This window comes from Stegostoma tigrinum, chromosome 14, assembly GCF_030684315.1.
Source record: "Stegostoma tigrinum isolate sSteTig4 chromosome 14, sSteTig4.hap1, whole genome shotgun sequence".
Taxonomy (NCBI): Eukaryota; Metazoa; Chordata; class Chondrichthyes; order Orectolobiformes; family Stegostomatidae; genus Stegostoma; species Stegostoma tigrinum.
In genome coordinates this window covers 48,852,852-48,869,073 of record NC_081367.1, presented here as the reverse complement: position 1 = coordinate 48,869,073, position 16,222 = coordinate 48,852,852, and the positions used below count along the sequence as shown (strand labels likewise).

The window sequence follows — 16,222 nt, the reverse complement described above, 5'->3', positions numbered from 1 at the left end:
CATTCAAAGAACAGTTGGACATTTGCTTATGCCTGTTGCTTTCCATAGCTCCAGTTTCCTTAAGGATCAGAAGAAATGGGGGAGGGCAGGGTGAGGTGGGGTGGGGGGAAAGAAATAAATCATTGTAAGAATTTCCAGCAGCCAGAGAGAGAGTTGGGACTTGTCATGTTTGATTCAATGCGAGATTTCTTACAACAAATTTAGAACAAAGCAGTTGTACTCCACTATAGAGACAACAGATCTTGAAAGATTTTAAAAACTTAACTGTAGTTATCATATAAGGTAACAATAAACAATTATGACTCAATGTTTAATTCTTTTTTCCTCTGTAAAAAAGTGGGATAGCTTGTTTGTTATGTTTTGTTGACCTCCATCTCTATACACATTGGCACAGATTTGAGAAGCTGTGTTAAATAGTTTTTGTGAACAGCAACAATAATTGGAGTTCTAAGGCATTCATTTCACATGAATTAACGCCATATTCGTTCACATTAATGCAAGATTTATTCAAAGTCAGACCCAGGGAGCAGTACGATACATTAGACATTGAACTAATTCCTTGAACAAAGCACATAAAGCTTAATAGAGGCAACTTAACTTACCAAGCTTAACAGTTGATAAATTCAGATTAAAGCTGTTTAAAAAGGGAGGACACCAAGACAACACAATACTTGCAAAAGGACCATTCCTCAGAATACAATTAGCAATGTAAATTACATCAGGTAGTGGAATCAAGCTTTAAAACTTCTTATTAAAAATACAATATCTTTCACAATTTAGATAATATACTAGGAAAGCTGTGCAGGCCAAAAAAATTTAAATATTAAAATCAGTATGGCAGATATGGACCAGGTGCTTTCAGCTCGAATGAAATATGGCAAATTCCACCACTTTTATAATCCTTTTTGTCAGAGCCAAAGGTTAAGAAGATTACAGAATGAGCAGAAGCCAGAGTCCGTTCACTGAAGTGAAATCTGTCATTCAGCATACTACAAGTATTCAAATCTCAATCCAAGTCTCAGGAAAATTTTAAAAAATCCTAGAAGAGATTTTAAACTGTATGAAGGCATGCAATCAATGTACCAAAGACTGGAATACTTTCCCAATCCATCTGGTCAAACAAACTGAAAATGATACAAGTCTACCATATTGGTAACTTTACTGATCTTGATCAAGAAGATCAATTAGTTGAGTGTGCTGGTACCCAAAAATAGTTATTTTTAGAGAGACACCTTTCCTAATTGTGCCATTTAGCTTATTTTGTCAATGTTTCCTTATTGGGGAGGATCATTAAACGAAAAATGAAAGGGAACATTATGGAGAATTATTTGAATTTATTAACTATACAGGTACATGTTATAATCGGATTTCACTTACCAAAGTAATCAACAGACCATTTATACTTCCCAAGGAAAGGTCCTTTTTGAGCCTGACTACAATAAAAAAAACATGAAACAAAGCGCCAGAGAACCCTAGGGAGAGCTGCAGACTTACATCATAAATTTATCAATAAACAATTTTCAAGGTCATCAATAACAAAAATGAGTTGTGATTTTTGCTCAGATGGAATTGAAGGCACAACTGGCCTCAACTTCTCCAGATCAAAAAAAGAAAAGAAAAATAATAAATCAAACATCCAGGGTCCACCAGTGAAAATGCAATGAAACATCATTTCCAGAAATTCAATTAGAAACATTTAATCGCCTAACTGTTAATCATATGTTACTTTATATGACAGAAACACCTGGAGAAATGGCCAGTTGGATAATGACCACTAAACTCTGTGGAACTTAATTCCAGGGAAAGCTGTTGCAAGGAGGATGCAGGCCAAATTACCAAGACAAAAAAACAAATCAGTGGATCAATTTTAAAAAAATCACAAACTAAGTGTTATTCTGGACCTTTTGGAATTGCACCTTTGAGTTTGTATTTGAGTACAGTGTTTCAACAAAGACCTTTCTTTGCTGTTGTGGTAGGTACTCATTTTTTTTTCCCTGGTGTCAGATGTGCGTCTTCTATGGCTTCAGTCTGCGTAAGGGGCCCTTCCAACGCTGCTTTTAGCTGCCAATGGAACTTTCAACCATTCTGCCCCCTTGGGGGATGCACTTGGTTTCAGCATGGAACCACAGGCAGGAATTTCAGAAACTAGGCATGAACTAATAATATCTAGTAAACAAAAATCTTTTCGAACATTTTCTTGCCAATTTAGAAAGGCAGACAAACGTCGATTCTTTTGGCACAAGAACAGAATGTTAAAACACTTTATCAAAAATGATAAAGTTGTGGCTCACTTGTCTAATGGTCCAGACAGATTCATTACTTCATTTAGCTCAAAATTGGTCTACCCTTTCACGTTACTTTCTAATAAATAGCAAATCTGTGAAATCTGAATGACAAAGCTTGCAAGGCATACAATAGTTTTGTATCCAACTCAGCTAAAGGACTGTTAAATATTGATTTGGAACACGGAAAAATAAATTTACTAAATTGCAATGAGCCAAATTATACTAATTATAATCTGCCTCTTAACAGCAGACTGAGCTCTCCCTTAAGTGCTGTGGAATTCAAGCGCTGGAAACCAAACAACATCTAAAATCACTAATGAAATACCTGAAAACAATGATGCCATTGATGCTGAGAGCCCATTCGCTGACATGTGAATGAGGTTTGACTCATCAATACAATCTGTATGACACAGTGACAACAAGATTTACATCATTCCAACAGCTTTTCCCAGTAGTGTGCAGGCAGTTGGGCAGTAAAGCTCTGCCTGATAAAACCAAAATTAAACTTTCAAGTTCCACTCTGTAATAATAATTCACTTAATGGTTACTGTGCTAAATTGAAAAGGGATATAACAGCTTTAAAATGGAAATAACGAACTCGCAATTTAAGGGAATGTTCATTAGGAACACTTTCAAAATAAAAACAATGCACTAACTGACCGTCATTAATTATTTTACTTCAACATGTTGAAGCTAATGATTGCTATTCAGATCACTAGGGATGGATCTTGATAGTCTGGTAAAGTGAGAAGGGAAAATATAAACAGGCAACCTCTGTTGCAACACTTTACGAAAATGCTATGCTCAAATCATTATTTTTGCAATGTAGTAATAATTATACAAACAGACCTTTAATATTTTAAGATAGATTTCTTTAAGTAACATTCAATTACAGTCATTACATTATTCCTATGTTGGAGGTGTTACTTCTGATATACCACAACACATGGTAGAAATAGAATTATAAAAATTTTTGAACCACAGATCTTTAGTATTTGTTTTTATTACTAAAAAGAGTATATATACACACACACGGGGAAAATGTGGCCAATGTCAACATCAGTTGCACATCTTATCAAGGACAAGTAGATCAGTTGGGAAAAAGGAAGAAGGAGATTAAACTAATACTTTGTAGTACCTTACAAATTTTGATCTATATCTGGTCTTGTAGATACTTTGGCTAAAAATGTTGACAGTTCCTCCCTTAGTCAGCTTGCAACTGACTTATCCATAGTTCACCCCAGTTAAGTGATGATGCCCTTTATCAAGTGTGTTTGCCATAAAAGCTCTGACTCTTCAAATAAAAAAAAGTGTCCAATCACACTATAACTGAGAATTAAAAGCTATGTGCTGTATTTACATGTGACAATATTGCACTTGTTCCCACTGGAGAAAATGCAGTGATACACGAAACAGGTTCTAAAATATGTGTAGCCAACTTCAACAAATTCAATAAAGATGGAATACGATATTAGGAAGACGATAACAAGAATATCATTTTCTCTCCCTTGCAAAGTGATACATGGTAAATTAAGTCTCAAGGAATTAATTTTTCACAAATCAATGCATCAATAATAGTTGTAGGTACATACTGAAAGATAGAGTTCATGAAAGACTCCATGTATTTTGATCTTAACAGACATGAAAATGTTGTGTGATAACTTGACATTTTACTTATTAACAACTATAGTTATGGTGTGGTACAGGTTTTCTGAGGTTTCTCATTTTTGGCAAATCATTAAACAATTGTGGAAAGTCCAAGGTAGTGTAACTGTGACAGTCTGCTGAAAAGCAGCCACATCAGCAGAATGGACTTTGCCGATTCCACAATTTTCACTTTTCTCATTGACAATACCTTTTAATTCGAATTCATCCACTCCATCAGTAGATCCAGAATCTGATAATGGGGCAGAATCACGAGAGCTGATAGGGGACCCACTTTCTGTGGTGCAGGCTGTGAAAGTGAAAATGTTTGTGAAACCTTCGCATTTTAGGAGTTCATTTAACAACAGAAATGAAAGAAAAAAGTTAAATCAACACATGCTGAATTAACAAAACCATACGGATGGCTGGTTGGTTGGCAGGCATAAAACATAGGTATTAGGAGCACAAGACAGATTAGGCCTTTCAAGCCTGGGCCGCCATTCAATGAAATCATAGTTGATTGATTTACATTTCAAATTTCATATTCCTATTTACCCCGATGGGGGGCTCCCCTACCTCCACCTTAAAAATATTCAATGACACTGCCTTCTGAGACAATGCATTCAAAAATTAACAAAGATATTTCTCCTCACTTCTGTTTAAAAGGGAATTGCGACCCCATTTCCGGGATCATCCACAAATGGGGACATCCCTTTCATGTCCATCTTGTCAAGGCAGAATGTTATGTGCTATAATTAAATCACAACACTCTCTTCCGAACTCCAATAGAAACCAGTCAGTCCAACGTTTCCTCAGAAAACAACCCAATAATGTCAGCTAACAATGTGGTAAGCCTCCCCTGAACTGCCTTCAAAGCTAATACAGCCTTTTCAAACAAGGAGACCAAAACTCCAAGTAGTATGCAAGATGTGATCTCATCAATGCCCTGCATAGCTGAAGGATTATACCCTTACTTTTATGTTCAATTCCCTTCATACCAAACATAGCATTACACCAGCCTTCTTAATTATTTGTTGTATCTGCATTCTAACTTTGTGACTCATGCACAGCGCAACTTGATCCCTCTGCAGTTTGGAATACTGCACTCGTTCTCCATCTACTTCAAACACTTCATTAATCTTCATGCCAAAGCAAACAACTTCACATTTCTCCACATCACACTCCATCTGTCAGATTTATGCCCATTCATTCATATGAATCTGCATTCTCCATAGGTCCCTTCCACAAACTAATTTCCCACCTATTTACATACAAAATTGTAAATCAGGGACAGGAACGGGCTACTCAGGCCCTCAAGTCTGCTCTGCCATTCAATACGTTCATGATTTATCAGACTGAAAACTCAAATCCACCTATCCACCTACTCCCAATAATCTTTCAACCTTTCACTTAAAGGATTGTCTCAGACATAACTTTACTCCACCTCCCTTCCCCAACCTTCCCATCCGAGGCAGTGATACAAAGTACAAAAAGCCAAGGCCTCAGTACAGACCACTGCAGGACTCCACCTGGCATATTCCACCAACCAAGAGATGACCCATTTCTACAGTCAGAGTCATACAGAACAGAAACAGACCATTTGGTCCAACCAGTCCTTGCCAAGTATAATCCCAAACTACACTATTACTACCTTCCAGCACTTAGCCTACATCCCACCAAACATTTCTTACTCATGTACTTATCGAAATGTCTTTTAAACACTGTAACTATACTGGCATCTGCCACTTCCTCTGGAGGCTCATACCACACACAAACCACTATGTAAAAAAAGTTGCCCCTCATGTCCTTTTTAAATCTTTTTATTTTCATGTATATTCTGGCTAACTGACAGAAAACAATCTTCCATCCATTTTAATATGCTGTGTCCTCTCCGTAAGCTTATACTTTGCACAATAACGTATGTGGCGCCTTGTCAAATGCCTTCGAGAAACTTGTGCGCTATACATCTACAGGCTGCCCTTTATCCACAGCACATATTTTCTTCAAAGAAATCTAATAACTTGGTTAAACAGTATTCACCTTTGTGTAAATAAATGCTGACTGTTCCCAGTAACATTTTTTTTTAAACAAAAATAAAAGGTGCCCAGTCTGATCTATCTAATGATCAATTCCACACGTTCCCCATGATATATGCCAAGCTAACTGAAGGACCGTTTCCAGTTTTCTGCCTCCCTTCCTATTGAGTAAGGAGTTATATTGACTCCTTTCCACTTCACCAGATTCTGGAAAGATTCCCTTGAGCTTTAGAAAATTAACACTAATATAGCAACAGCCTCATTAGCCATCTCCCAGGGTAAACTGGGCCAGTACTCTAAACCAGAATCCAGTTCTCCCTTTTATTCATGCCCGAGTAAAATGTCATGGGCTCAAACTCAGACCTGGTCAAATAGGGGCGGCACGGTGGCTCAGTTGTTAGCACTGCAGCCTCACAGCACCAGGGAGCCGGGTTCGATTCCCACCTCGGGCAACTGTCTGGGTGTGGAGTTTGCACATTCTCCCCATGTCTGCATGGGTTTCCTCCAGGTGCTCCAGTTTCCTCCCACAGTCCAAAGATGTGCAGGCTAGGTGGAATGGCCATGCTAAATTGCCCGCAGTGTTCAGGGGTGTGAGAGTTATAGGGGGATGGGTCGGGGTAGGATGCTTCACGGGGCGGTGTGGACTTGTTGGGCCAAAGGGCCTGTTTCCACACTGTAGGGAATCTAATCTAATCTAAATAAACTAGACTATCACTTCAGTGAAATATTGAAGAAATGTTTTCTTGTGGTTGAGAGATTAAGCTTAAAAATTGTAAAATAAGACAAGAGCCCACAGTATTACGGGCAAGGTACTGCCATAAATCGATGATTAGCTGACTGGTAGAAGTCAGAGAGTCGAGATAGAGGGATCTTTTTCAGGATGGCAGCTAGGTGATTAATGGAATTCCACAGGAGTCAGTGTTAGGACCACAACCTTTCACGTTATACACCAATGATGTGGATGAAGGAACTGAGGACAGTACTGCTAAGTCTGCAGATGACAAAGATAGGTGGAAGGACAGATGGTGTTGTGGAAGGAGGCTGCTAAAGGACTTGGATAGGTTAGGAGACTGGGCAAAAGAAGTGGCAAACGAAAGATAATGAAAGTTGGAATTATCCATTTTAGTAGAATTAGAATTAGCTTTGCCACATGTACTCATTTGAGTACATTGAAAAGTGTACAAGTCACTGCTTGTGACACCATCTCAGATACAAAAGTCCTTAGGCACAGCTTCTTCACTTACAGTTCTCAGAAAAATAGAGGAGTAAAAATCCAGCACTGTAGATTTTAGGAATAAATTATAAAATGGAGAAATGCTAGCACCCAACCTCAACTCCAGACCATGCTGGGCTTCACCTCAGGTGCTCATGAGACCAGAAAATGGCTCTGGAATTACTTGGAGACTAGCAGTCCATTCTGAGGGGCCACTACATACCACCGTAAAACCAGCTGGCTGATCTAAAGACCGCCCATATTCTTGTATGAAGAATAGTGACGCAAGTTCATTTACTAAGTGGGAGAATGTACTTCAGATTTCGGAGCCCAAAGTGACTAAGGAGTTGCTAGTTCAGGATTTGCTTAAAGTTAAGGTGCAGGTTCAGTTGACAGTTATGAAGGCAAATGCAATGTTAGCATTCATTTTGATCAGGCTGGAGTACATGATCTGGGATGCACTGCCAAGGCTGTATAAAGTTCTGGTCAGACCGTACTTGGAATGTTATGAGCACTTTCGGACCCCATATCAAAGGATATGCTAGCGCTGGAGTTGTTCCAAAGGAAACTTACAAGAACGATCCTGGGGATGAAGGGCTTATCATATGAAGAGTGGGTGACGATTCTGGGTTTGTACTTGAAGTTTAGAACAATGAAGGCGGGTGGATCTCATTGAAGCTTACAGAATATGGAGGAGCCTGGAAACAGTACAAGTATGGACATTTCTGCTAGGACAGACTACAATCAGAGGGCATAGCTTCAGGAACAACCCTTTAAAATGGAGAAGAGGCAGCATTTCTTAATTAGGAAGGAGATCAAAGGTTACAGGGAAGAGGCAAGAGAACGAAGTTCAGAAACACATCAGCCACAATAGAATTGTGGAGCAGACCGTAAGACGCTGATCTTATGAAGTTGCGCCTACTTTTCTAGTGGATGAAACATATCATAGCACGTGTGCTTCCCCATAATCCTGGCCAAAGTTTACCCTTCAGCCAAACCCACAAACACAAATGGCTGGCCATTAATATGTTGGGACAGTAATTCAACTAATTTACTGCCATTTTTCCCTACAGAGCAAAAGAGATTCCACTTCACCAGCAGTAAAACATTTTGAGTCATTCTGAAGTTGTGAAACGTACTTGAAGCAGTTCAAAATTTGACTATTCACATTTGGGAGAGTCACAGCCACAGGCTAAATTTGCAAATAAAATCTAACAATGCAACTCCAGATCACTCAGCATTAGGTGACGCTTCAGTTCAACCATACTATTGGTTTCTAGGAAGTCTTCTGGGTTAATACAATACAATACAACACAATACAATACTGCACAGGAACAGGCCCTTCGGTCCATCAAGCCTTCACCAATTCCTAATCCTTATTTAGGGCCTCTACTTATTGCCCACACGCAGTTTCTATCCCTTTATTCATGTGTCTATCTGGCTAACGTGCCAGATTCCACCACTTCCGCTGGCAGTGCATTCCAGGCACCCAACACTGAACAATTTTCCCCACACTTCTCTCCTCTCTCACCTTGAACCTGCACCCTTTTATTTCACCGTTCCATCCTAGGAACAAGTTTGATTATCTGCCCTGTCTATGCCTCAATTTTCTAACAGATTGTCGTCAACCTCCATCTTTCCAATGAAAACAATTAGATTATGCAACCTCTCCTTACAACTAAAACGCTTCAGACCAGACAACAACCTCTTCAAAAGTATCCGTGTCCTTCTGGTAGTGTGGCGACCAGAGCTGCATATTCCAAATGTGGCCTATCTGAAGTTTTAAACAGCTATAACATTGCTCAACAACTTTTATATTTAAAATGACTGACTCAGATCTCTTAACCATAATTTTACAATTTTAAGAAGACTTGGAATTGTCTTCAGATATTTATTCCATACATGAATGCATTATTTTTATGCTTTCATAATTTCAACAGGAATTTGGCTATTTATAACAATTTAAACCAGGTGCAATGTTATAAAATGAGATTCAATATTGTTATTTGATCACAATGTTTCATCTGAATGGTTGTTCCAATGAAGAAATTTTCTACTATGGTCCTTTTATGGCATTATGTCAGTGAAGGATGGTAGATAGAAGGGTTCCTTTTATCATTTTTTGCATTTGCAAATACTCAGTCCTCATATGTTCCTTCTGTCATTAGCTCCTTCCCCTTCAGGATGGCTCCCTTACAGTATCCACTTTTAGGATCAAACAGTGCATCACTCTGGGGTCACAGTCAGAATCTTAGAAACAGATCAATCTGTCCAACTAGTCCATGACACCTTAATCCCAAACTTAACTAATTCCATCTGCCTGCACTTGGCCTATATCTCTCCAAACATTTCTTACTCACATACTTACCCAAATATCTTTAAACGTTGCAAATGTACCCATATTCACCACTTCTCCTGGAAGTTCATTCCTCACATGAACCACGATGTTTAAAAAAAGTTGCCCCTCATGTCTTTTAAAGTCTTTTTCCTCTCACCTTATAACTATAACACCCAGTTTAGAAATGCCCCACCCTAGGGAAAAGACATCTGCCATTCACTTCATGATTTTATAATCTAAGGTGACTCCTCAACCTCCTACATCAAAAAAGTCCCAGCCTATCCAGCCTCCCCTTATAACTCATTTTGGTAAATGTCTTCTGAACCATAGCCAGCTTACTAATATCCTTCCTCTCTCAGGGCAACCAGAACTCCTGGCACTCCCAGAAGAGACCTCACCAACTTCCTTTACCACCTCAACACAATGTCCCAACTCCTATACTCAAAAGGACTGAGCAATTAAGGCAAGAATGCTAAATGCCTTAACCACGATGTCTAGTGTGATGTAAACTTCAAAGAATTATGTACCTGAACCTTTAGGTCTCTGTTCTACCAGGCTACCCAAGGCTCTGCTTTTAAATTGTACAAGTCCTACCCTTGTCTGTTTTACCAAAATGCAATAATTTAAATTTATGTATCCATTTACCTACTCATCAGCCAAGTGGCCCAATTGATCAAGTTGTACAGTGAGATAGTGAAGCCATCTGCATAGTTACTAATCACACCTTGTATGTTCTGAACTAAATCATTTATATAATGAACAAAAAGGCAGACACAGCACCAATCCCTGTAGAACACCGCTGGTAACAGGCTTCTAGTCCGAAAAACAACCTCCACCACCATTTTGTCTCCTGCCAATAAGCTAATTTTGTATCCAATTTGACAAGCTCGCCCTGAATTCCATTTGATCAAACTTGACTAATCAGTCCTTCATGCATAACCTTGCCAAAAACTTTACTAAAGTCCAGGTAAGCAACATCAACCGCTCTGCCTTCTATTTTCTTTGTTACTTCCTCAAAAAAAATCAAGTTTGCGAGAGACAATTTCCCTCACACAAAACAATGCTGACTATCCCGAATCATTCCTTGCCTCTCCAAATGCATACAAATCCTATTTTTCAGGATCTTAGCCATCACTGATGTCAGACTCACAGGACTATAGTTTCTAGACTTCTCCTTACATCCCTTCTTAAACAAAAGTACATTAGCCACTCTCCAGTCATCTGACACACTCTTGTAGTTATAGATGGTACAAATATTTCTGTAAGAGGACCTGCAACGCCATCTCAACTTCCCGAGACACACTAGATTAGGCGATAGAGATTAATCCACCTTCATATTTTCTAAGACCTCCAGCTCTTCTGCTTCCGTTATGAACAGTTTTCAAAACACCAATGTTTCTTTCAGAGTTCTTTACCCTCCATTTCTTTCTCCATGGTAACAACTCAAAATATTCATTTAATATCGGAAGTTCAACAGTGTTTACTGTGGAGGAGTATAATGGAAGACACAAAACATGGGGAAATAAATAGTGACATCTTGTAAAATGTCCATTTCATAGAGGGTAGTGGTGCTGGACATCTTAAAATGCATAAAGGTGAATAAATCCCCAGAATGTGATCAGGTGCATCCTAGAGCTCTGCGGGAAGATAGGGAGCTGATTGCTGAGCCTCTTGCTGAGATATCTGGATCATCACTATCCAAAGGTGAGGTGCCAAAAGACTAGAGGTTGGCAAACGGGGTGCTACTATTTGAGAAATGTAGTAAGGAAAAGCCAGGGTATTACAGGTCGCTGTGTCCAGCATCAGTGGTGGGCAAATCGTTGGAAGGAATCCTCATTTACATGATTTGGAAAGGCAAGGACTGATTAGGAATAGTCAACATGGCTTTGTGCATGGGAATTCATGTCTCACTAAGCTGATTCAGTATTTCTGAAATAAAAAAGAAAATTGATGAAGAGACAGCAGCAGATAGGATCTATACGGACTTCTAAAAGGCATTTGATAAGGTTCCTCACGGTAGACTGGTTAGCAAGATTAGATCACATGAGATACATAGGGAACTAGCCATTTGGATACAGAACTGGCTCCCGAGGGGTGCTTTTCTGACCGGAGGCCTGTGACTAGCAGTGAGCCACAGGGACTGGTGCTGCACCCACTGCCTTTTATCACTTACATAAATGATTTGGATGTAAACACAGGAGGCATGGTTAGTGAATCTGCAGAAGACACCAAAATTGGAGATGCAACGGACAGGGAAGGAGGCTCTCGGAGTACAACAGGGCCTTGAACAGTTGTGCTATTGGGCTGAGGAGCAGCAGGTGGGATTTAGTTTAATAAACATAAGGTGCACTGGCAATGCTACCTAGCAGGGTGATGAAACGTCTGCAATCAAACACACCAGTTCGACGAGCAAGCCTACAACTTTGCCTTCTTCACCATCTTATCCTCCTGCATTCCAAGATGTTTGTTCAACAACACTGCCCAGGGACCTTCCCATTAAGAGTTTAAGTCCTGCCCTGATTTCGCTTTCCAAAATGCAGCACTTCATATTTATCTAAATGAAATCCTGTCTGCCAGAGAAAGTGGAGGCAGCTAGTACAAATACAACATTTAAAAGACATCTGGATGGACATGAATAGGAAGGGTTTAAGAGGGATATGGGCCAAATGCTAGTAAATGAGACTAGATTAATTTAGGATAGCTGGTCAGCAGGGACGAGTTGACCGAAAGCTCTGTTTCCATGCGGTATCTCTCTATGACTGTAAAAACCACCTCTTGGATCTTTAAGGGGCCCCACACTCTCGCCAGTTGGTCTCCTGCTCTTAATACACTTGTGGAATCATATTCGATTATCCTTAACTTTATCAGCCATGGCTTTTTTATACTGTTCAAGAGATTTATTTGAGCCCAGTTGTCCATATCTAATAGATTTTATTTTATTCTTGATTAAAACCTCTATCACGATTCATGCATTGATCCTCCAGTAACCTGACTGAAATCCTTCTATAGCTGGCAAACATGACAAGCAGTCCCCTCCAGATTCTCCGATGAGATCATCTTTTACCAAAAATATCCCAGGTACATCTGACATGCCACCTACTTGGTATAAAGGGATATGACAGTTTCTCCATCACTGTAGGAAACTTAATTTCACACATTCCATGGTTCACATTCATATCTACAAATAGTCAATACAGAGGGCGCCCAACTTACAAATGTGCAACTTATAAGCATGATCTCATCCAGGAACGTAATTTCAAATATCAGAATCCTCGTGGAAACAGGCCATTCGGCCCATCAAGTTCACACCGACTCTCCGAACAGTATCTCACCCAGATTCACCACCACCCCGCCAACCTATTCCCGTAACCCTGTATTTCCCATGGCTAATCCACATAGCCTGCATATCCCTAAGCGCAATCCACCTAAATTTACACATCTTTGGATTATGGGAATAAACTAGAGCCTCCAGGGGAAACACACGCAGGCATGGGGAGAAAGTGCAAACTCCACAGAGACAGTTGCCCAAGGTTGGAATTGAACCCAGGTCCCTGGCACTGTGAGGCAACAGTGTTAACCACTTAGCCACCGTGGCGGTCCTGTGAAGAAAAAAATCTGGCATTGAATGGTTCCTGTATTTACAAAGATCCTCCTGCAATTTGCTCCGTGTGAAATTCAAAACAACTTGTGAATGGACTCTGGAAGGTAGTCTGCTCAAAACCCAAGGGCTGCCTATATTGATAAGGTTTATGTTTCATTAGCAGATCATATTTACACAGCCATACATACTGTCTGACTCAGTGCTCCTCAAACCAGGCAGGAGGTTTTTTGTACGGATCTGCTGACGTCGAATACGAATTTTCTGTTTTAGTTCTCTTATTTCTTTGTCACTATCCTCGTCTTCGTCATCCATGATCTGTTTCTTCATCAGGTTGCATTTCATTAGTTCAATGGCAGCAATCAGTGATTCAGAGATACTGAAATGGGCATTCTCCTAAAAATGAGTTTGCATATTATCAATATATTTTGTAAATACAATAGCAAGGAGGGAAAGGGGATAGTTGATAAAAGAATTCTCCAATCTGAGGACCTCTCATAAATTACTCACATCTTAAAAACTCTGAATACCTCTGCTGCTAAAGAGGTTTAGTCAAATGGGCTAGCTCTGTCAGAGAAAATAGTTAAGTGCTCAAAACCAGCAAAGGAATTTTGTTTTTAAGATTTTTTCTCTCTGCCCTCCAAGAGCAAATTGTATTTCAAACAAGTTTCTAAAATACAAGTTGACAATTGTTATTACAAACCTGTGGCTATGCCCATCAATGTAAATAAACATAGAAATGGTGTCAAAAAACACTGTTCTGAAGAAGGGTATTAGATTCAAAACATTAGTTTTGTTTTCTGTCCACTTAGGCTGCCAGATCTGCTGAGTTTCTGCGGCAATTTCTGTTTCCGTTTAACACAATTTCTTTGTTGATTTGCTGTCAGTACAGTACAGTGCAATTTGCACCTTTATTTACTTTTCCCTCACCTCAGTAAAAATGCCCACATTATGGATAAAGAATAACAGGCCAGCATTTGCATTTTAAAATATTTATAAAATCACATTTCATTGTTTCAACAAGCACAATTTAAGGAGTGAAGATAGAAGAGAGATGTTGGCCAACCATTACGTGATTGAAATCTGGATCAAACTTGTTAAAAAGTTCTGAGAAAGCTTTAATGCATCTGCAGAGAGAATTCAAATAAACAGGCTATGTAAATATTTAGGTATCTGGTGGAAACAGTTTTTAAACCCACATCAGCTTAAGCCATCAACCCAAAAAAAAAGGCAAGCACAGAAAATTAAAATGTCTAAAAGCAAAAGGTGATCTCTGTGAACTGATCCTAATCCAACTATTTTTTCCAGAAATTACAACAAAATTCCAATAGTCTGTTTGGCATCAAGTAAGACAGCTCTGTATTGAGAAGAAAGGGACAGATTGTTCTGTTTTCAGTCAGTCAATCTGTCAGTTATTGCATTGGGCAATGTTTTAATAATAAAAGAAAATAACACTACTGCCACAGAGGAAACACCTGCAAACTTGTGTACCCATGAGATCAATGTAGAAAAGGAGAATGCACTGTCCAAACTGAGAGATTAGTGGTCTGAGTGTCCTCGTCTTGAGGGAAAGAGAGTTTAACAAAGAATTGTAGTGGTGTTGATAAAACAAGAGCTTTTAATATGCCAAACCAAAACTGAGCAGGAATAAGCAATGGTTCAAGATTTTACATAAATCTGAATTTTAAAAGAAGCTAATTGAAACTCGCTTTAACCTTAATAATAACATCAAATGCACAAAAATAAAAAGAACAGAAATTCAAGACACCAAGCAAAACTTCACATCTCTGCTGTTTAGGAAGGAAACAAATATACCTTTTCCAAATCTGCACAACTTCCAAAGTCCTGTTCTGATAGATAGCTGATCAGAGACTGGCCCTGTGATGGCCGGCGAAACATTCCATCAGAACTGTGTGCGCAATGGATACCCTCTAGAACAAATTAAACCAAACTTGCATGAACAAGTTTAATTATATGGCTCTATAAACCTGAAGACACTGTTCACCAGGACTATGATTAGATCAAGTGTTGCATTATCAAGTCATACTCAATAGGAAAGTCTCAGTAGACTCTAATACTGAAGCATAAGCTACAATATATGGAGCACGTAATGTCAGCAGTATTTAACTACATAAATGGAAGATTCTATTCAGACCAAAATTTTAGATATTGGTATTTAAAGATCTGCAATGAATAGGCTGATTACTCAGGTTCCTTAAAGCTATGAAGAGTTTATTCAAAGATAATGAAATGTTATCAAAATTTTCCTTTTCTGAAATTAACCAGATCACTACTGATTTACCTAAAAACTCAATGTGAATCAACTCAAGTCCAAGAGCAGCAAAAGTTAGTAGAAGAAAGCCACTGCTGTCCCACAGTAAGTGTAAGTTAACCAGCTGATTGCCTGCTAGCAGGTTCTCTGCTGTATTACAAATGTGGACCAGGAAGTCCTATTAATCAAAATCCGGCATCTTCAGAACTGAGCAGAGCAGGGAAGGGGAGGGGATAGAGGGACAGCGAGAGGAGTGGAGTGGCGTGGGAGGTGGGGGTAAAGAGAGAAAGGAGGGAGGGAAGTAGGGATAAAACATTATCACAGTTCCTTTCAAGCCACCTCTAGGGAGAATAAAATTTTCACCTTTGAAAATTTTGGGACTCAAACTTCTACCGAATCGTAGGGTCGAAACAAAGTTCCAAAGCAAAATAACTTAGAATGTAACTTGAAAGAGCAAAAGCAAAGTAAATAGATTTGAAATGACATTTACCAGCTTCCAGGTAGGGAGAGATAGGAGAACTGATCTGACAACTCCGAGCTGAGAAAGGACAGTTTTCCTTCAGGTTTCTGACTCCCAGGTGTGACTCTAACAAAGAACAGTTAGTTAGTCATTCATTCATTTTAGGGACTTAACACTTCATTTCCCTTGAGTTACCGTTCACAGCTTCAGTAAATCTGTAATATTGTATTGCTACCCTGGGAAAGAATGTGTTAATTAGAAAATGCTTACAACATACCATTAAATTTATCAGAAACATGCTTTAAAACAAAGGAGCTTTTCAAAACATTAAGTTAAGGGGTTTTTTTCAAATTATCTGCTTAATATTGGAAACTTT

At 39.0% G+C, this 16,222-nt stretch overlaps 1 protein-coding gene across 5 annotated transcripts in view; it reads right to left on the bottom strand.

Annotated features, from left to right (window-relative positions):
- Nucleotides 1-16,222, bottom strand: part of rubcn (rubicon autophagy regulator) — a 64,253-nt gene that overhangs the window by 21,843 nt on the left and 26,188 nt on the right. For all 5 annotated transcript variants that reach the window (XM_048542061.2, XM_048542063.2, XM_048542065.2 and 2 more), the window contains 5 exons: nucleotides 15,877-15,972; nucleotides 14,930-15,045; nucleotides 13,306-13,510; nucleotides 4,141-4,239; nucleotides 2,611-2,685 (listed from right to left, as the gene is read on the bottom strand). In XM_048542061.2, coding sequence (XP_048398018.1) covers nucleotides 2,611-2,685; nucleotides 4,141-4,239; nucleotides 13,306-13,510; nucleotides 14,930-15,045; nucleotides 15,877-15,972 — 591 coding nt within the window. The remainder of the gene's footprint in view (nucleotides 1-2,610; nucleotides 2,686-4,140; nucleotides 4,240-13,305; nucleotides 13,511-14,929; nucleotides 15,046-15,876; nucleotides 15,973-16,222) is intronic.